This window comes from Mytilinidion resinicola (assembly GCF_010093595.1).
Source record: "Mytilinidion resinicola strain CBS 304.34 unplaced genomic scaffold BDZ99scaffold_1, whole genome shotgun sequence".
Lineage (NCBI taxonomy): Eukaryota > Fungi > Ascomycota > Dothideomycetes > Mytilinidiales > Mytilinidiaceae > Mytilinidion > Mytilinidion resinicola.
Window position 1 is genome coordinate 1,098,832 of NW_022985437.1, and position 19,793 is coordinate 1,118,624.

Sequence of the window (19,793 nt, forward strand, 5' to 3'; positions counted from 1 at the left end):
CTGACATAAGGAGACGATTGCTCAAGAGAGCATACAATACGGTTCCAGGCGAGCCGCTCCAACCAATCGTATATACTATCGCCTAGCCCTTGCTGCGCCCTCTACCGAATTCTCCGACATTACATGGCTTTTCTTAGGTTCAGCCTCGCGATTTCAAGCCATGCTGTTTTAGGATAAGCACTAGGAATATATACTGCAAGTGTAGTAGTTCGTGACGCGGCCGAAGCTGCACATCTCCAGCAACTCCTGGTCTGGAAATTGCAATACTTCGACATCGGCGACCACTTCCAATTTTCAACCAATCCTCTACGCCAGCAAACACAGCCATAGAGTACCCTTGTGCTTGGTTATGCATACAATGTAACTCCTTCGCGCAACAGTATTCGTCCGAACCCATCCGAGGCAGTCTCCAATACTCGATAACAAACCACTACCGTCCAACTTAAGGGGTATCCTAGTCAATCTTTATCTCTGCTTCAAGGCCGTTCAATCACCTGCGCCTCTAAGCGGCCTTCCTAAGTTGGTTTGAAACGCCCTGAACATCTTCTATTATGACTCGCGCGAATCAGGATTGCATCCTTCCTGTATCCTACAGTGTGGCTGTACCGATATACTGCGACAAACCAGATGCAGAAGCAAGTAACTACCCTGGCTTTTATGTTGCTAAATCAATGACTAGCAATCCCCCTCGCATTCTGTAGATCGCCGATACGTAAGACAGAAAGAGGCTATGGCCTCTATGGACAACGCCGATGCCGAGTATGAAAAAGCAGCAGCCTTCTCTACTCCATGGGCTCACAGAGTTGCCTGCTGGTATTCACTATTTTCTTTACGGTAGTCGAAATGGCTGGAAGTTCAAGACGACCTCATACAAAGTCGAGGAACGGATGTAGTGAATGTAAAAAGAGGAGAAAAAAGGTGCGTACTTGCATGTTTCATCGACCCACGTACTCCTCTAATCTTGCGGTGAAGTGCAACGAACAGCTGCCTCGTTGTAGTAATTGCGAGAAGTGGAACGTCGAATGCGACCTCTTTATGTGCGCCCGACAGAAATCCGCAAACACGAATACGCAAATACGCTCGGAGGGGAGCCCGTCTTGGTGAGTAGAAACTCGGTTTTCGACTATCACCACTGCTCCGACGGTCAATCCATATTCACGTCATCCTAGGCCGAGCACTTGTTCCGACAGTAGTGCCGCTTTAAGCGCTCCGATACCACCTCCAAACGCTCTCAATCTCAATATGCGAGACTTGGAGCTGATGAACCACTACAGCAGCCACACCAGTGTCACGCTCTGCCAACGGGAGAACTGGCCAATCTGGCAAACGCAAATTCCCCGAGAAGCTCAATTGTACCCATTCTTGATGCACGACATCCTCGCTCTAGGTGCTTTGCACATCTCCTATCTCGACGTTTCTCGCCGGGAAGTCTACCATCTCATCGCCCGCAGCCACCATGATCGAGCACTGGAATCCTTTCGCTCGGAGATCACCGAAGTCACTCCTCAGAATGCAGGTGCCATCGCCGCTTTCTCCATAGTCGTCGTTATGTTCGTTTCCGGGTCTGCCAAGGTCACCGGGTTCAATGAAGTGACGGATCCAATTCTCTCGTACATTGACATACTCGCTGCAATGAGAAATACTGGCTCCATGATACATTCATGCAGCTCTGTTTCAGGCGGTCCGATAGGACTTCTGCTTCAGTTAATCCAGGCCATCGAGAACTGTGGAAGTGATCCAATCCCGGTAGACATGGATTCTGTCTTAACTTGCCTTAACGATGTGAACTTATCCTCGTCTGATGCTTGGGAAGACAAAGGGGTCTACCAGACAGCGATAGCGGATCTACGCCGCTACGTTCCAACACAAGCCCACGACGCTCCACCATGGCGGCATATCCTCTTTTGGCCGACACAAGTTAGCGCGGAGTTCTTTGCTTTGCTTAGAGAGAAGAAAGCTATGGCGCTAATCATCCTGGTTCACTGGCTTGTGCCAGTGCAAACGCTTCAATGGATGTGGTGTATGGATGGCTGGGGCAAAAGCATATTGAGCAGTTTGAACGAGTTGCTAGGTCCGGAATGGAGACCGGCGATTGAATGGCCTTTGAATGAAATGAGGAGTGCTAGTAGAAGGCATGAAGCATTCGACCCCAGCCTACAATGAAGCCGGTGCATGCGAATGGTTGCTCGCTATAAGTAACTTTTTACCGTAGAAGAGACGTTATCTTTCCTCAGATATCTTCTTACTGTCTATACCTGCGTTCGGTTTGCTGATCATGGAACTAGAGTGCGCCGTCATGAAGCTTACCTTTCCGTCATCTCCTGTTTCTTCCTTGGTGACCGATGCGCTGATGTAGCGTCACTAAGCCATTCCAGACCTTCGACGAGTCCATCTCTCGGGAGCGCCCTAGTTCCTTGGACGTGCTATCATTTTGTCAGACCCAAATTTCGGAAGATCCATCAAATCTATCTTACCCATAGCCTCCCCTTGATCTCATGCAACCTCAGCTCCCTCTTTATATCACCAACCGACATCGAATTCTGAATAAGTTAGCACCGCATGGCATGAAACACAGCAAATGGCACCCGATTACCGGCAAATCCTGCTTATTCGCGACCACCAAGATTGGCGCCGTACCCGGCAGCCACTCATTCAAGAACGACCACAGCTCCTCTTTGACCTCCGGAATACGTTCGCGATCATTTGAGTCAACCACCCAGATGACGCCACAGCAGTCATCAAAGATCTTGTATCCGAACTTCAGCATGCGAAGCATACGAGTGGATCCGCTGCCTCCGACATCGAAGGATGTGAATGTTGTTTCGTTGTGCGAGACGGTCTCTAGGATCAGGCCTACAACAAGTTTATTTAGAAAAGTCCGATGTGACGGAGAGGGAAGACTACCTATCGTGGGTATTGTGGTTACGATGCGGTTGGATTCGAAGCATTGATAAAGGAGAGTGGTTTTGCCCGCAGCGTCGAGTCCGCTTACGATGATTCGTCCTCGATGATCATCAAAAGGCTTTCTATCTTGTGTTTTGTTGAGCGAGGCGAAGCTGATGAGCTGACTCCACCATCGAGGTAGTGCTAGGGTTGGAGGGTTTCTGTTGCTGAGCGCCATTGTTTGCCTAGGCCGGGGTAAGGTTGAAGAGAAATTAGAGGAAGATACTATTGCTATCGGAGTAGTGTCATGGAGGCTATGGTATATATGCAATGTCTGCTAATGGACAGATATCTTGCAGTGAAGGCAGCAGCTTTTGATACTCTTTAAGGTAGTATGTGGCGCTTTATACTAAAAATAGGAACAAAGTGGCTGAGTTTCGACCGTCTTCAACCGGATTTATCTCGACAATACTAGCTCGGGACCGACTTGATTTTCTACCCACTTTACTATGAATGAGATTACTATGAATGAGATGGATGCATGTTATTTTTCGGACGGAGTAGTGGAAGTTGAGCAGCGCAAATCTGTAACAAGGCTAATCTACCTCGTCTCCCGATCCCTTTTTACCTGATAGAGAGTAGTGTCTACAAGTAGGCTGATGAGCAGAGTTATTTGTATGCATGATCCATCTAAAATCAGCGAGGCACAACCAGCAGAACTTGTAACCGCAATTAGAACCTGATATTCGCGATACCAGTCAGCGAAGGGCTTATCCGCAAAACAATAGACCTTCAACGATTTCAAAGTCACCTGGTAACTTACAGGTCATATGATCACAGCTTCTGTCATCGGCCTTCTCGATGCGCTTTTGGCAGCCAGGACACGGCTTGGACTCCTGTAGAATCAGCTTCAGGGATTTCTCTTCCTCGGCTTTGTGGATACGGCGCTTCTCATAGTCCTCACAAGTCTCGCCGACATACAACGGGACATCTGTGGCGTGTCTACCGACGCAAGTTCGGAAGCCGCAGTCGCTGCAGGTGAAGATATTCCCGCCTCCTGTCGTTATCTGGCCTGATCGGCACTTTGGATTTAGGCACCAGTGGAAATCGGGATCGGTTTCGAGAACAGCTTTAGTGGCTAGGACGTCATACCTAGTTACTTGATCAGCTGCCACCGATCGCACCTCTAGGACGATGTACGAAACGGACTTACCGTGCAAAATCCTCCGGCAAAACATAGGTTCGAATATCTTGACCACAATTAGTTCCAGGACACTTAATCTGATTCCAAGAAGTTCCATCTTCCAGCCGGACGTGGATCCATTTTCGGATACAACGTAGACATATCTGTGAAGGATAGCGGCAATTTTGAGTGACGGCATCGGGGAATCTGCGACGCCATGGTGAATGCCCACAGATTAGGCATGTTCTGTGGACGTAGGACATCATCTCAACCACTTTCAGTAAAGATCTCTCTATGTATAAAAGCTGAGGAGCTGTCGAGCACTGCGGGAGATTTCAAAAGAGGAACTTGCAGTCCAACGCATTGGCGATGCGTTTGAACGCCAGCAGAAGCACAACGAGGCCGCAAACGGAACAAGAATCACGGTTAATGTGGTGTTTGGAGGCTAAGAATACAGTAATGCAACAAAATTGGATTTCGTGGCAATACCTATATTGAGCGTTTCATGACCAAGTACTATCCAGATACACGGACCTGGAGGATGAGAGCATGGGGTGGTCTAAGAGTTGACAATAGCCAGCAAATGCTGACTGGTGGGCTCAGAGTACATCCCGAATGTACATAGCGTTTGATGATAGGCATGTAGCCTTGTATAATTTGTTTCACTATCATTTTCATTTTAGTATTCGGGTATTAAAAGAGCTGGACTTACAGTGATAAAGTCTCAAAGACAACGGTGAGTATTATTTTACGTACTTCGAAGGATTGTCAAGTTGTGAAGAAGCAGTTCTGTGTTGATTTGAAGAGGCATAAGGCCCGTATATATAGCCCCTGAAAAGGGTGGGGGGGGAACTCCCCTGTTCCCCCTTGTTACGGATATGGAAGGATGTAACGCCACTGACACGCTAGTAGTGGCAACCTGAGTAGGATGTCTTGTTTAATACAAGTCAAATGCGTCAATGTACCCATACCGTCGATAATCATACGCATCTAAGGACCGGAAATTAAAACCGCCATTGGGACTTGATCCATTTGTCGCCTTGAAAATACAAAGATTTAGCAGCGTGCTGTCCCAAGCGCTCTTCGTTGATGCTCTTTCCAGTCGTAACAAAATACCGTACATCGGTGGATAGGGCAAGTAGTTGCGAATGATAACTCTCGGGAGGCCTCGTAGCTCTCCGTGAACTAGGGAGCTGGATGATCCCTCATGTACTCCAGCACCATATCGAGTCCCTCGCTGGAATCGGGCCAATCGAGGTGCCAGAAATACGGGTGCTTGGCCACCTTGATACACAACGCTCGGAAGCTGCGATCTCCTTGATTTGGGTCGGGAGCATCGCGCAGCAGAGTCGGATATTCTGGAAAGGCCTGAGTCTCTGTGATGTCCGGTGCGATTTCGCCTTCTGGAATCCATTCCTGGAAAATTTCCGGGGTTGTTTGTGCCTCTAGGACTGGTGACTGATCCTGGGATTCAGAGAGATCGATGGTAGGTACCAGGCTAGATCCTGTGCTATTCTGTGCCGGCCCATACTGCTCCTCGTTGATAGGCAGTGGGCTCATCTTTGCGTTGGTCTTTGGAGCATTACGACGAGGCTTCAGTGCCTCACACCTAAGACGGATGGCTTCGTCCCTGAAACGCTGCATCCGAGGCATCCATCGCCGAATGCATGCGGCATCCGTATGTTCGCGTGTCACTACCACCCGTCCGACTTGGCGAATCACCGCTTCTACGTCAGTAGGGAAGAAGTAGCGGCCAGGGTATTGTTGAGCGAACTCAACAGCTCGAGTAAGGTCAGCCGCGTCTGCCCCTTGTGGGAGCTGCAGGACGTCGTTCGCTAAGGATTCCAATGGGATTGATTTTGGCGGCCGGTATGTCTTGCTGTGGGTTTCTGCACGCGTCCGAACTCCTGAGAGGGACACATTTTTGGGATCGAAGTTGTTGTTAGACACCAACATAGAATGCCTCGAGTGTGTCCAATTGGCCATTGGATTTTTAGGATCTGGTCCGGCCCGCATAGCGTGCTGGTAGCCATGTAGTATCGAGTTGACCGAATAGAGTTTGTCATCCTCAGCTGCGATCTCGTCGATGGATGCGGATCCGTCCAGGACGCTGCCTGCTCGATGGCGGCGAGCGATGTATTTATGTAGCTTGTAGGTCATCCCGTTCTGGACTAAACGGTTCGCGATGGGCCAACTCAAGATAGAGTGGGGAATTAGGACAATTAGCTCTACCGCCGTCACAGAGATATTTAGGTTCAACGAATGGTCTTTGTGCGGAGCGCTCTTCATATAATCGTAGATGCGTGAACGGCCACAATTCCCGACGTCTTTTGCTCCTGTAGCCTTTGGCTTTGCAGACTGTTGAGATTTCTGTGGAAGTGCTTTTATCCCGTAGAGCTCCGTGTTTGGCTCTTCCCGCTTCTGGCGTTTAGGGGCGGGCTTAGATGAGTTGCGGGGACCAACGAAGCCAGTATCAGTCTCGTTGTCGTCTGCTGAGGTTCGACGCTTGGACCCTGCTATTGGTGTCGGGACTGGTTGTACCTCTGGATCCGCACCGGCAAAAAGGCTCTCAATGCTTTCTTTGATTAGCAGAGGGTTTGACGGCTGCAAGGCTAGGAGCTGGGGGTCGATGTACTCCAAAGGGAAGGGCGCCATTGACGTTGGTCAAACAAGTGGTGGTAGGATTCAACAAAGTGGGCGTGTGAATCACGACGGTGGTGGGTGACTTGGTGAAGGAAGGGGTTGAAGCTACTATGTGGAAACCTTTATACACTACGTTGGTAGGCCTGTACATTCACGCCGAGACTCGTGAACTGCTTTCACCTCGAGGGCAAAAAAAGGTTCCCCTGGTGTAAATGCATCAAACTCCGGTGTCACTTTTGCGGAGTGTAAACGTGGGAAAAATTACTTACCCAGAAGTTACTAAAAAATCATGCCGATAATCTCCGCTCATAGACCGCTCAATCTTGACGACACGTAATAGGACATTCTTTTCTCTAATTGAAACAAAAGACAGGGGACTTACAAAGATTGGGGTAGAATTTTCTATATTTCAATTACTCCCAGTGAGACTAAGTCAACAGAAACCGGATGGTTTCTAATGGATGGCGGCCATTGTTAAACATGTGAATCTAGATAATAAGCAAACGTTAAAGGGGCTCAATCAATCTAATGCCCCAAAAGACAAGAATCAAGAATATTTTAGCCTGACTCCTCCGCGAATTTTGTTGCGTCCGGCGACTGGTCAAACAATTTAGGGACCAGATCTAATCGTTCAGTATTTCCGTGGTAGCTGCGCTTGCACGCACTTGTCGGTTAGTCAATTCAGCACACCCGAACCTAACCGTACATCTTGCTGATCATCTCCATTTGCTATAATCGCCAAAGACAAGTACCTTAATGTTGCATGGTGTCGTTGAAGACCGCATCGAGGGGTGTGTTGTTGATATCCTGCGGCAATTGAGCCGTGTTCAGCTCCATGAACTGGACTATTGTATCCAATGTCTCGGGAGTGCCTTCCCACTCGATGTCGCTGAAAGACGGATGTTTAGCGAACCGGATGCAGCGGGATAGAACGCTATTGTTGTCGGCAGGCGGATACGGAAGATCGCGCAGTAGACCGAGTTGTGCGTGCAGATTCTCCGCGTCTGGTCCCAAATTGAGATGGTCCATTACCCTAGCTGAGAGAGTCCTATGATAGATTAGAATATCGTTCGAAAGCACGGGGCTTGAATCTTGGTAGTTGTTTACCATGGTATGATTGCCGGACTCTTCTTTTTGCCCATTACTATCGAATTCTATTCCTGCCATAGGAGATAAAGTCCGATGGCCAATAGAAGCGTCGTCCTGAAAGTAAAGACTCGGCGTATGGCCTCCATAAGGATCTGCAAGATCTTCTCCTGGGCCACTTCCGTTGGCATGTCCTAAAGTGTAGCCATTAGGCGGTTCTTCTACGTGGGTGTCAACCGCACTTGGTTCACTCGTGATGGGATGTTGATTGTGCTGGTCAATATTGTCCAGAGAACCAAGATCGCCTTTCGCCTCACGCTTCAAGCGGTTGCTCTCAGCCCGGAGTTTTCCTAGTCGTGGGCTCCAACGGGCAATACAAGCACCGTCGATGTGATTTGCTGATATTCGTACAGGACCACCAGCATCGCTGATAGCCAGTCCGACATCAGTTGGATACTTGTATGTTCCTGGATGGTCTCTAGCAAACAACACTGCTCGCGTTAGGTCGGCTGCATCGTCACCTTGTGGAATCTGATCGACATCGTCCAACAAAGATTCTAGCGCAACTGGTTTGGGTGGGAAGAATGTTTGGTTTGGCGGGCAATGGGTTAGCCCACGCGGCTGGATGCCAGTGAGAGAGATGTTCCGAGGATCCCAATTCTCGTTAGAGATCTTTTGCGAATGGGTCCTAAATGTCCAGCCAGGAACAGGGTTGTTGGCATCCTTGCCTGCGCGGAAGGCGTGCTGGTAGCTGTGAAGTATGGCATTTCGCGAGTATAACTGATCGTCTTCATCTAAGACAGCATCTGCCGGCGCAGTAGTACGATCGAGAGCACCCTTAGTACGGTGGCTACGAACGATGAACTGGTGGAGAGCGTAGCTCAGACCATTGGTAATAAGTCGATTGGCAACGTCATAATTCAAATGTGCGTGGCCTAACAGAACGAGGATCTCGACTAGTGTGCAGTTGATGTTTGGTAGTGTGTGGTTTTGATGTGGGGCCTTCTTCATGAAGTCATAGCCACGGCCTGGCTCATCATCTCCTGCAGATTTGCGCTTTCGGGGCTTTCGAGCTTTTGATGCTTTCGTGCCGGTTCCGGACTTTGCTGTGAAATCGTTTGACACCACCGACTTAGTGGGTGCCGATCCTGGCCGGGGAAGAGCGATCTGTTGTGGGTGGTGGTCGCCTAGAGATGGCGCATCCAAAGTCTCAGGGCCTTGAAACTGAGCCTGATACGCAGTGTGATAGACTCCGTTAGAAGGTGTGCGGTTGAACATCCTTGGATACTGGGTGCTAGCTCGTTCTGGAATCTGGGGCCCACTAATAGGTAGCTTGATGTGCTGCTGAGGGTAAGGGGCCATGCTGAATGCATCTGATCTCGTGACTCCTTGTTCGTGCATCTGGCTACGCTGAGCCTGCTGAGGCTCATCTGGTAGGAGAACGAGGTGCTCGAGAGTAGCAGTGTAGTTACCCCGATAGGTAGTGGTGTAAAGCTGATAGATGTCTCGAATCATCCGCGATGGAAACATTTGCTTCAGCATCGCTACTACCTCGCTCTGCCAGGCATCCGGTATATCTTCAACTTTCATGTCGGCCATCTCGAGCTTCTGGCGTTTTGCCTTCGGCTCAGACAGCTGGGCGACATCATCAGAGATAAATTCGCTATGACCTAGCTCCTCTGCCCATCCACGTTTCGCCCCGATCATTTGTTCTGGATTGCTATCGGAGCCCGCAGTGTTGGGCTGGAACATCGTCTCGAAGAGTTGAGGATCGATGGGCGAAGTTCCAGGGTTAGGCGGGCTTGTAGAAGCCATCCGAGAATGATAAGGCCGCGTCTTGGGTTCTCGAGTTGAGTGGGGGGTTCTAGTGATGGTGGGTTGGGGTTCGAAAAGTGGGAGTGTACAGGAAGACGGTGGTGGGATCTTGAAGGTGATGGGAAGAAAAGAGTTGAGCCTGTTGAGGGAAATGATATATACACTTCTCTAAGCGCAAGATTCCTGCACATTCACGAGCGAAGTGCCTTCACATCCCGAAGTTACCTTGACGTGAACATGAGACACTAGGCAACGACCGTCTACAATGCCCGAAAATCTCGAGAACATTGTGCAGAATGAAGGTCTCACGTTTGTCTACATCATTGTTGATGAGCAATGAGATTTAATCGTGATACATTGTATGGGGGTCAAGGCTAAGAATGAAGTGGACAAAGTTCAGTGAGAATATCATAGAGAATTGACCAACTCTGAATTGTCTGTGACAACCTCACGAAGTGTGGAAAAGAAAAGAGATCAATTTATGATCCTGGAGGAATGGACAGTGTGCAGAATTCTGTAAGAGATGTATATGAAAGCGGTATCTTAGACATAGGGGAACAAGAGCGAGCAAACCTAGAAGAATCCAGAGCATTCTTGTGCGCAAGCATGATAGTGGTTTGGGCTGGTAATCCGAAACCTCACCGCCGCCGGTCGTCGTCTGTGCCTATCCCAGCTTGATTGAAGTCCGATTTATACGACTCAGCGCCCTTAGAAAGCAGTCATTTGCTATCACTTCAGATGGCGAAACATCGCGAGGTTGATATTTATCCGAATCCGAGGACAAGCCCAAGGATAATTGCTTCATACCTCATGGGAGAGTGTTTGAACGGTATCAATCGGTTTCACACCTGGTTGTTGGATCGAGAGGTGAAGAAAACGCCATTTTGTCAGTCTAAAAACTACAAAGGTAGGGGGACAGTTATCCATCCCAACCCAGTCGGAGCGGGATTGGATGGATGGGCCATTACGTCAGTCTTTACGGAGGCCGGCCTCCGCTTCGATGAACACAGCCCACCACCGACCAAACTTCAAGTAATTAGCCCTTTGCGATGTAGAGAATGAAGATAGGGCTTTGGATTGTCCCTTACACTGCCTTGTCAAAAGTCTGGGCACATTTACTCACCAGGTACCGTTGGGGATGCTTCGGCGCATTCTAAAAGCTTTCAAAAGGTGTGACGTCCGTGAGAGCTTCAATCACAGAAATTTCACACGCCGACAATCCGCCTATTTGCCGCTGGTTGTGGTGCTTCAGCACCTCATCGGAATTTTGGGAAGAGATTAAAAGCACGACGTACCCAAACTTGTGTCCCTGTACTGTATTTCCCAACCTTGACACCCCAACTTTCCCTGGATATTTGGATCTGCCAGCGAGGGGGGAAACTTGAAGGAATTGAAGCAAGTGAAATGACATGCAAGCTATCTAATCCAGCCTTGAGAAGTGAGCGGCGCTTCTGGATTGGATCTCTATACTCACAATAGTGGTGTGGTGGCAACCGGCGGTTGCTACGCGTAGACGCGTTGATAAACAGGTCGCATCTATCCATTCACTTCGCCTATCAATCTTCCCTCGTACAGACTAGCTCTAACGAGAAGACAACCCATCTCCTTCAACGCTTACTCAGAGCTCTCACTATCCGTTGACTGAAGTGCAGGTGAACGAACCCAATGGCTACCAAGCCAGACGCGCCCAAGGCCAGCAACGAGCGAAATACAGCCGTAGACTTCGCCGTTGCCTGTCTCGCCACTCCGAATGCGCCCGGCGAGGGAACACAGCCCTCTCAATTTACTCCGAGCGAACTTTACGAGCTCGACGTCCTGGGATACCACACTCGTATGCGATCACTCAATCACCACCGAAGAATACAATACGGTCTGCCCATACCGATTTCACCGACGCTGCCACGGATAGTCGTCGCGGAGTTCGTCAAGCAAGAGAAAATGGCGAGAGAGAAGCGAATGGTGCCGACAGACCATAGCGCCATCGTGAATAATGAAGCGGAGGAGCTGAACAAGTCCACGGTGGAGGAGCTAATAGAGAATGCGGCGGATGATAGAACAGAAGGACGAGGAGTCGCAGATGGTGGCATATTGGTGAAAGTCAACAAGGACTGGCATGATGAGACCACACGGGTCAACATGGCAGGTATCCAGAAGACTCTGCGGAGACCAGAATACAAACCGCCTGTGGGAGCGAAGTGGCTGAGTTATATGAAGATGGGGAAGACGGCATCTAGGCATACTGATACTTTGAAGGAGTTCTTGGTGGGATCTGTCCGCGAGGACTACATTCTTCCTCCTGGAGTTCCTATGTCTGGCGTAGAGATCCTGGTAAGTCAAATTTGTGCTTGGGTAGAAATCGCGCATCACTGACCTCTACAACATAGGCATTCTACCCTCACCACCTTCGCTGGCCAGCAGTAGCCATGCGACTCATCAACAACTCCCACACAGGAGCTTCCCTTTCCGGCATCATCGTAAGCATTTCATTCTAATCTTAAGGCCCTGAACCTAACACTGATTCCTGTAGTCGTGGCTCCACGGCCAGAAAGAAACCACAACAAGCCGACAAATCGTCAAAGACACCGTCCGCAACGCTGGCCGCCAGTCCACGGGAAACATGGCATGGACAGAGACCCGCCATAAGCCTACCCCTAGTACTAATATTTCTCCTGATGTCCTCGTTCCGCTCCCCCGAATCGCCGCGCGCGGCCTGCAGGTCCCAACCTACGCGCAACTGGTGGCAAGCGTAACACATCTCCCACATGGCCTCCACGCGCGCGCCCTGACAACATGCATCGAGTTTTGGCTTCAACACAAGGACTTGGACTTGAATGTGTTGCACACGGCGGAGCTATATCGGGCATTGCAGCCACACCTGAGGAGTGCAGGACCAATGAACCTGGATGCGGTGGCGCTGTCACAGTGGGACAGTAGCGAGAATGTTGATGGCCCTGGGAAGCGGTTGACCGAGAACCCGCTCGAGGAGTACGAGAGAGGCAGGGGATTGGTAGGAGAGAGACAAGATGCTAGCCTGACCTTCCATGTCTCGGAAGTCTTGCTGGCTCCGCTGTTTGCGTGGCAGAGGGTGCGAGTGGCTGGATTGAGCGAGATCGTGAAGCAAAAGGAGAGCATCGAACAGCCTGCGAAGGCAACAAATGGCGTACATGCGCCGTCAGGCCTAAAAGGTGGGAAGAAATTGCCGGGTCCTAGGGCGAAGACTGTTAAGAGGAAGGTTACCGAGGTCGACGAAGAGAACGACACGGAGCTAGCGACAAGGCAGCGGAAGAAAGCCAAGAAATGATGTTGGGTCAATCGGCGATAGGCTCTAGCCGCAGCGATTTGTCCAGACACAGGATGAGAAAGTATTGACGGTTATAATGAGCTTCGACAAGTCTTTAGTATCGGTATAGATAGGCTGTTTTAGGATAGACCCTTTCAATAATGCCACGAATAGGCTAGACCTTTTGATGATGCTGCTGATGAAAAGTGCGCTATGAATATCAATCGGAGATATGGTTAGCTTCATACGAGCGTAGCCGGACTAATTGCTTTTAATGTCGCAGGTATTGTATTCTCGAACATCTGGATTCGCCGCGACCATTAAAAAAGTGGCACTCTTAAGTTGAAGAAGCCGCAGAGAGTGTGTACGCGTGTATGCCACTGCTTGGGGCACTTTAATACATTCTCAGAAACTTAAACGCGAAGAAAGCTCTTCACCTTCTGCTTATACACTCGCTGTAGCACTCTAAGCAGTAGTAGACAGGTGTCCAAATGAGGCAGTGTGCTTGATAATTGGGCCACCTTTTTTAGGCTCAGCGTGCCTTGTTCCTCACTGGAGACATTCCTAATCCCCGGCGGTGTCGTGTGGGCAGAGTAGATAAACCATCACAAATAGCATCGAAAGGACAAACGTAAAGCTTGTACGCCGAGCAGGTGTGAACACACGGCGATGCAGCTTGGTATTCAGAGGGAAGTGTAGCATGTGGCAAAAACTGAAAGGATGTGCTTAGTCAGCTCTCATTTCACCGGTCGCCTGAACCTCAGCCATGGTTCAGCTCGCTCACCAACTGCATCCGAACTTACAACATGCCTCTTCACAAGCCAAAGTCACAAAGAAGCCGTCTGTTTAGGCCCCCCAAGCGGTCAGCCTCCGGCACTCCCAAAAATGCAACGGAAAGATCGCTGTCTCCCCTCGAAAGCCTGCCGGTGGAGCTTCTCCAAAAGGTCTTTCTGTTCGCCGAGAACGTAGCTCTTGCAAGGAGCAGCCCATATATCGCAGCTGCAGTCTCGTCGGAGCACATCATCCAACAGTTCACCATGCGTGTGCTGTTTTCGCAGGAAGAAGCCGTTCCTGCTGACCAGCAGGCTAGCGGGACCGATACTGACGCCGTCGCAGACTCGCCGGCGACGGTTCATGCAAGCAGGCAATCTGAGAGACGTTCAGCTGGCTTTATCCGCAACACGGGACGGCTCTGGCGACGGTACACTGATTCCTTTTTCAAGGAATCGACTGACATACTTGCTTGTCGCTTCATGACTTGGGAGCGGTTCAAGATTTGCATGCAACTGGGCCTGCCGACCTTCAACGCTTCTTATTTCGATCATCCATATCAATTACCATTCATGTGTCAAGGCTTGAAGCAGCTTGAGAAAGAACAGATCCCCAGAAAGCTTCTATGTGGCCCATGGACCCCTGATAAATCGGCTTTTCTTTATTTCCTTACCTTCGTTGGGCTGCGCGCTCCCAGATCATGTGAGAGCATTGCCAACGAGGGCCTCCGCGAAGCTGTGTCGCAGCAGTCCCCTCTTGCCGTTGCAGCGCTTGTGTCACCTTGTGTTATGGCTCGACCAACCACGAAGCTCCTGCGCAGCGCCGTAATCGATCACGACTGCCACCTTGCAATTGTTCGCCTTCTTCTCACGCCTTGGGAAGACGGCACTGGAACTCCTCCGTTCCTTGATTTCCAGGATGCCGAGCTCCTACGGTGGATTGAGACACAGAAGTCCCGTGAGAACCACAAGGGATCGTGGCTGGGGGCAGCGCTAAAGGAAGCGCGTTTTGGGATCCTTCGACACAAATACAGACGGCCCGGAGGTAGGAATGGTTCCCTGGACGTGTCGCCAGACGAGGACGCAATCATACCTATAGCTCAACGTCGTCCAGATCCAGCCTAATTCAGATGCGTGTGGATGGACATGTATTTTTGGTGCTGCAGCGAAATAGAGCCATTGGAACAAACCCACTCGTCTCGATGCATTGCTGGTGCTGTGAATGCCCCACATTTCCCCAATCCCCAGCTGTAGATCGCGATACAATGCGAGAATAAGCATACCCGCGCCGTGCCAGATCTGCGGGACTAGATGAAGCAGGGATGTGGATTTATGACGCTATGGCGTCCGCTACCTTGATGTTGCAGCGGGAGAGGCACCACACTCCCGCCAGCACTCTTGCTTTTCTTGCGTCCTCTTCCCTTCTTTATCCTGTGGTTATATCCTCATGCCCCTATGTGGCCCTTTAATGCATTAATAACTATTCCACACCACGGCCTGCAATCAAGTGCTACTCGCGAAGAGCATCCCTAGTGAACCCCTGCCTGCCCTCAGATGACTGCCCCTTCAACGCCGCGCCAGTCATGGCAAGGACCGCAAGATGTGTTGAACTTGTCTGCAGATAGTTACACAGCTCAGAGACTTGTAAGGCTGTTCTAGAGCTCCGGAATGCAGTTGCTGACAGTTTGGCCCAGGAGCATGCCACACCCAACCATATCCACCTTACGTCCAGACGCACCTTCATCGGACCAATTCCGGTGTGTCCACCTCGATTGCATATAATGATAGACTACTTGGCTTACACGGGAATGACAGGAAGGATGGCTGAAGAGTCACCGGAAGAGCTGGTACCAGCACCACCTCCACATCAACTACTCCTCCCGCGCCGCGACATTCTCCGAAGACCCCGCACAAGCTCGCCAGCGACGTCTGTCTGGTCTGGAAGGACCCAGTGCCTCGGTCCTGTATGGTCACAGCTTTCCACAGCCGGACAATCTATCGCTGGAGGAAGAACCAGAAGAGGGTGACAATGTCCAAGAAGAGGGTAGTGGACCTACTGTAGCCACGTCGAGTTCGCCTCCTGCCTTGGAAATCCCTAGAACCTCCAGAAGACCAAGTGAGGCCGTTACGGAGGATGGGGCAGACTTTGTGGACGCGCCGTCGGAGCCAGAAGATGAAGCTACACCAGACCCCATGGACCCATCTCCTCGTCGACTAAAGACGCGCCGGGCAAGCTCGAAATCATTCGTGACCGCCTCCAGCATCCCATCCAGGGAACCAAGTCCGGAGCGGAGCTCAGAGAACCAAGACTCCAATCGCCATACTGGGTCGAGGGTCACACCGCAGCGGGGCGAGTCCCCAGGCAAAGCGGAGGGTAGTATCAACCGAGTGGCAAGTTCATTGACTCCTGAGCCTGCGGGAGAAGAGACTTCCACTTCTTCTTTACTGCGTAGGACTGACAGGAAGAAGGCCCAAGAGGAACCCGAGCCTCGGGCATCAAGGGGCATGATTTCCAGGGTAATGACCAGACGATCACAGAACGGGTCTGCCGAGAGAACTCCACAACATGATGGCACAGAAGAAGACGTTAGCGCCATCTCTCGATCCAAAAGCCATCTCCGTAACCTGGTTCATTTCGACGTACCAGAAGACTCGAAGCGGGCAGAGCTACAGCTAAAGGCAAAAGCTGCGCAGATGACCATACAGCACGCTTCCACCAAAGTTCGAAGGAGAAAGGTAAAGGACGGTCTAGTGGTTAAAATGGAGCGTATGTTGATTCGCGTGGACGCGACTGCAAATGAAGTCCCAGAGGACTACGACGAGAACGGCAATCAGAAAATTGAATCAAGAGTTTCAGAGAAATGGCGAGAATACATGGTCGTGTGCCGGCAAAATATCTCAGAAGATGCAGACTTTGTGCTTCAGATGTATAAGTCTCGGGTAGGATTTTTCTAGACACAACGGCGCTTGAAAGATTATGTTCTAATTACCTCGTGACAGGTTATTCCGGCGATTGAAGCAGCTAAAACGAACAAACGTGCCAAGTTCGAAATTCCGCTTGGCCGCAAGATCACCAAAGTCAATCTTTACTCCTCGCTAGACAAGTCTGTGGTGGTATGGATGCCCTCGTCTCGAGGTACCAAGATATTCATCATGCAGGCTCGCACTGCGTCTAATGCAGTTGAATGGTACACCTTTTTAAGAAATATTCTCGGCTGGCGACGAGCATCCGAGCTTCAGATCAGCATCCCCGATCTCAGCATTAGTTTGAACATTCAAAATCCATTCGAAAAGCTGGAAGCGTCACAGAACATCGCCCAGGCCGCAGACGAAGGCGATGAAGCCGCCATTCTGAAGACCATGCAGGAAGAACAGGCCGTGGCCAGAAACCTAATTAAACGATGCATGTCAATGCTGGGAGAAACGACAGAATGGAGTGACATCCTGGAGGCTTGGGCTAAAGAAAGGCGTATGGGACTAGCCTGGAAGCGATACGATCGACTGGAATGGATTCACGGAGCCAACGAAAGGAAGATGTACGGAACGATAGCAATGTCAAAATCGCACGACCTAGAATTGAGACCGAAATCGCATTATCCTACCACAGCCATCACTCGTAAGAAAAAGAAAACGTTGACAGAGCCTGCTCCAGTGGAAGGATTTCTGATACGATTGACTTCACAGCGGGGTGTCAACAGGAAATTAGGAAGGCTGTTCTTCAAGCGACTATATTTCTCTACCCACGATCAGTACCTTGTGTTTTCGCTGCCAGCGAAAGCTGCTCCACCTCCTCCGCCAAAGCTTCCGGCATCTGCAAATTCCAGAGTTCCAACTGCTCACGATATTGCAGAAAACATCCCATTGATTTATGCTGTCGACCCATTTCCTGTCCAAGACGGAGAAATAGAGTGGTTGGCCTCTGGGCATACTGGAACACCTGCGAAAGTCAAGCTCCATGATCGAGATGCGCAGGATGAGGCAGATCGAAAAGCCCAGATATTGCTGAATTGTGACGGATACATCAATCTTTGCAATGTCATGAAGGTCCGAAAGGTGCACAAAGGGGAGACCCTAGCGGACGAAGACATCGAATCAGGATCTGATGTTGACTTCGACGCCGACGTGGGGGATACCAGCCGTGACGACGGCACAACACAAGACTTTAACAATGATCGGACCTTCGAGTTGGTGATGCGCAATGGTTTGATCGTCCGGCTACAGGTAAGAAATCACCATTTTCTCTTCAATCAGACCATACTAACAAGTCGAAGTCCTACAACAAGACCACCAAAAAGGAATGGATCAAGCGCTTGCGCCAACTCACCAAATACTGGAAACTCCGCTGCGCGTCCGACATCGCCCTCTACAAATCCGTCCGCCACCAGAACCTCTCCAAGCTCAACATCGACGAAGAAACCGAAGCCTACATTGGCCAGTTCGCCCGCAAGTGGGAAGTAACCCAGTCCCACGCCTCACCCGAGCTCTATAACCTCTGCGGCATTTCCTGCTGCCGCACCATTCACGTCTCCGGCGTTTTATATCGTAAACCCCGCATCCACGCCGCCTTCCTGCGCTGCAGCGTCATCCTCGCCGAGGGTCACCTCCTCATCTTCCAAGATGTCCTCCGCACCAGGTCTGGCAAGGAGCTCGCGCATATCCACCACGAGCGCGTTGCGGGCCTCGACCTCAAGGACTGCTATATCTACTCGGGCCTACTGACGGAGAACGACCTGCTCTACCAGAACCAGACGTTCGATAACAATAAACCTGGCCATCACGCGCTGCCGCGGATCTATCTCGAAGACGGGTGGACGAGCACGGATGAGGATGTGATGACGACGTTTGTCGTCTGGTATGGAAAGTCTAAAGGATGGTTCCGGTCTGAGGAGGGCGGCGGCGGTGGCGAGAAGGCTGCGAATGAGGGGAAGAGGAGCCGGATTAAACGTGTGACGAAGCTGGGGACTACGGGGAGGAGCGTAGTGTTCCGGGCCAGGAGTCGAGCGGAGAGAGATCACTGGGTTTTGGGGATTCAGAATGAGATTGAGAGGTTGCAGGGGGGTGCGGGGGAGGACTTCAGGATTACGGAGGAGGAGAGTGGGTGAGGTTGTACGTGTTCTTGTACGCTGGCTGCTCGGTTTTGGGTATTTGCAGTGGCGTTTAGCGTGAGCGATAGGCGTTGATGCGTGGGTGTATACACATACAGCTGGCGTCGCTGTGGTATTATTTCTATCTTCCTTCCAAAAGCCACAGTAATGCTAGGTCTAATCTGAATGTTCCAGTCCTTTACATCGTAATGTCGCTCGGAGTCGATGGGCCTATGGTGCCTTAACATGGTGCATACCCTTACAAAACCACCCTAAAGCCAGGCCCAATCTAAAGGTTCTAATTCTTTGCATCGCTCAGTTGTTGCAAGTAATCTGGCTATGGGTGCCCCAATATAGTGCGTACACCTCTCAAAATACAGCCGTACCGGGCTTCATTTACAGGCTTTAGATCTATACATTAGAAGCTTAGGAAGAGTAAATAGGGCAGAGGTGGCTCAGCATGGTGCGTGTACCCCCAAAATCACACTTTACACGCCTTGAATCACGCTTTCACATTTTAGTAGCACGTAGATCTGATTCAAGAGGTCCGGAACTTTACATCGGAAGTCTGTTGAGGTTGGTTAGCCCTGGCGTGCCTGAAGATCGTGCGTACCACCCTAAAACCATTCTCCAGAAGCCCAAATTCACGCCCTCACGTTATAAGTATCTACATTAATTACAGGAACTTACATTAGTTCTAAGTAGTTATATTAGTCACAAGTAATTACATTAGCAGCATTAGTTATATTAGTTATAAGCACATATATTAGTCCTACCCAGGCTATGCCTTGTCCTATTCATCCCTTCTATCGAACTACTCCTAATACTACTAATGCCACCAAAAAAGCACCTACCCTAAGTGTTCAACTAAAGGCCCCTGAAGCCTTCCCCCATATGACATCATGTTAGAAGTAGTCACATTAGTAACATTACTCACGAGTAGTCCTCTTCACAACATCTCGAGCTCTTCGTCGATTTCCGGTAAAACCTCGTCAGGAATAGGCAAGATTCGCGGAATCGGTGGTGGAACAAGCTATCCATTAAGAAGC

At 50.3% G+C, this 19,793-nt stretch overlaps 8 protein-coding genes across 8 annotated transcripts; 4 read left to right on the top strand and 4 right to left on the bottom strand.

Annotated features, from left to right (window-relative positions):
• Positions 1-843: 843 nt before the first annotated feature.
• BDZ99DRAFT_375185 (uncharacterized protein) lies at positions 844-2,163 on the top strand (the record flags this gene model as incomplete). The annotated part of the gene is made up of 3 exons (XM_033714969.1): positions 844-918; positions 973-1,100; positions 1,170-2,163. The coding sequence occupies 3 exons, from the start codon at positions 844-846 to the stop codon at positions 2,161-2,163; spliced, it is 1,197 nt and encodes a 398-aa protein (XP_033584114.1).
• Positions 2,164-2,360: 197 nt separating this feature from the next.
• Positions 2,361-3,001, bottom strand: BDZ99DRAFT_339381 (ARF/SAR superfamily; the record flags this gene model as incomplete). Its single annotated transcript, XM_033714346.1, has 4 exons — positions 2,361-2,423; positions 2,475-2,540; positions 2,594-2,853; positions 2,902-3,001. Coding segments are annotated over 4 exons (489 nt in total), but the record flags the coding sequence as incomplete, so codon positions are not given.
• A 478-nt stretch (positions 3,002-3,479) lies between these two features.
• Positions 3,480-4,529, bottom strand: BDZ99DRAFT_431051 (uncharacterized protein; the record flags this gene model as incomplete). Its single annotated transcript, XM_033717270.1, has 3 exons — positions 4,097-4,529; positions 3,707-4,035; positions 3,480-3,622 (listed from the first exon to the last, which is right to left on the bottom strand). The coding sequence occupies exons 1-3, from the start codon at positions 4,330-4,332 to the stop codon at positions 3,480-3,482; spliced, it is 708 nt and encodes a 235-aa protein (XP_033584116.1). The 5' UTR covers positions 4,333-4,529.
• Positions 4,530-4,894: 365 nt separating this feature from the next.
• Positions 4,895-6,721, bottom strand: BDZ99DRAFT_564944 (uncharacterized protein; the record flags this gene model as incomplete). Its single annotated transcript, XM_033727417.1, has 1 exon — positions 4,895-6,721. The coding sequence occupies one exon, from the start codon at positions 6,719-6,721 to the stop codon at positions 5,252-5,254; it is 1,470 nt and encodes a 489-aa protein (XP_033584117.1). The 3' UTR covers positions 4,895-5,251.
• A 741-nt stretch (positions 6,722-7,462) lies between these two features.
• Positions 7,463-9,610, bottom strand: BDZ99DRAFT_529427 (uncharacterized protein; the record flags this gene model as incomplete). Its single annotated transcript, XM_033726403.1, has 1 exon — positions 7,463-9,610. One exon carries the CDS (start codon positions 9,608-9,610, stop codon positions 7,463-7,465), a length of 2,148 nt encoding a protein of 715 aa, XP_033584118.1.
• A 1,665-nt stretch (positions 9,611-11,275) lies between these two features.
• On the top strand, positions 11,276-12,911 carry BDZ99DRAFT_564945 (uncharacterized protein; the record flags this gene model as incomplete). Its single annotated transcript, XM_033727418.1, has 3 exons — positions 11,276-11,938; positions 11,995-12,084; positions 12,138-12,911. 3 exons carry the CDS (start codon positions 11,276-11,278, stop codon positions 12,909-12,911), a joined length of 1,527 nt encoding a protein of 508 aa, XP_033584119.1.
• A 766-nt stretch (positions 12,912-13,677) lies between these two features.
• On the top strand, positions 13,678-15,000 carry BDZ99DRAFT_10278 (uncharacterized protein). The gene has a single exon (XM_033712329.1). The coding sequence runs from the start codon at positions 13,697-13,699 to the stop codon at positions 14,783-14,785; it is 1,089 nt and encodes a 362-aa protein (XP_033584120.1). The 5' UTR covers positions 13,678-13,696; the 3' UTR covers positions 14,786-15,000.
• Positions 15,001-18,942, top strand: BDZ99DRAFT_10276 (meiotically up-regulated gene 56 protein). The gene is made up of 5 exons (XM_033712328.1): positions 15,001-15,304; positions 15,355-15,417; positions 15,476-16,600; positions 16,661-17,881; positions 17,932-18,942. The coding sequence occupies exons 1-5, from the start codon at positions 15,215-15,217 to the stop codon at positions 18,760-18,762; spliced, it is 3,330 nt and encodes a 1,109-aa protein (XP_033584121.1). The 5' UTR covers positions 15,001-15,214; the 3' UTR covers positions 18,763-18,942.
• The last annotated feature ends 851 nt before the right edge of the window (positions 18,943-19,793 follow it).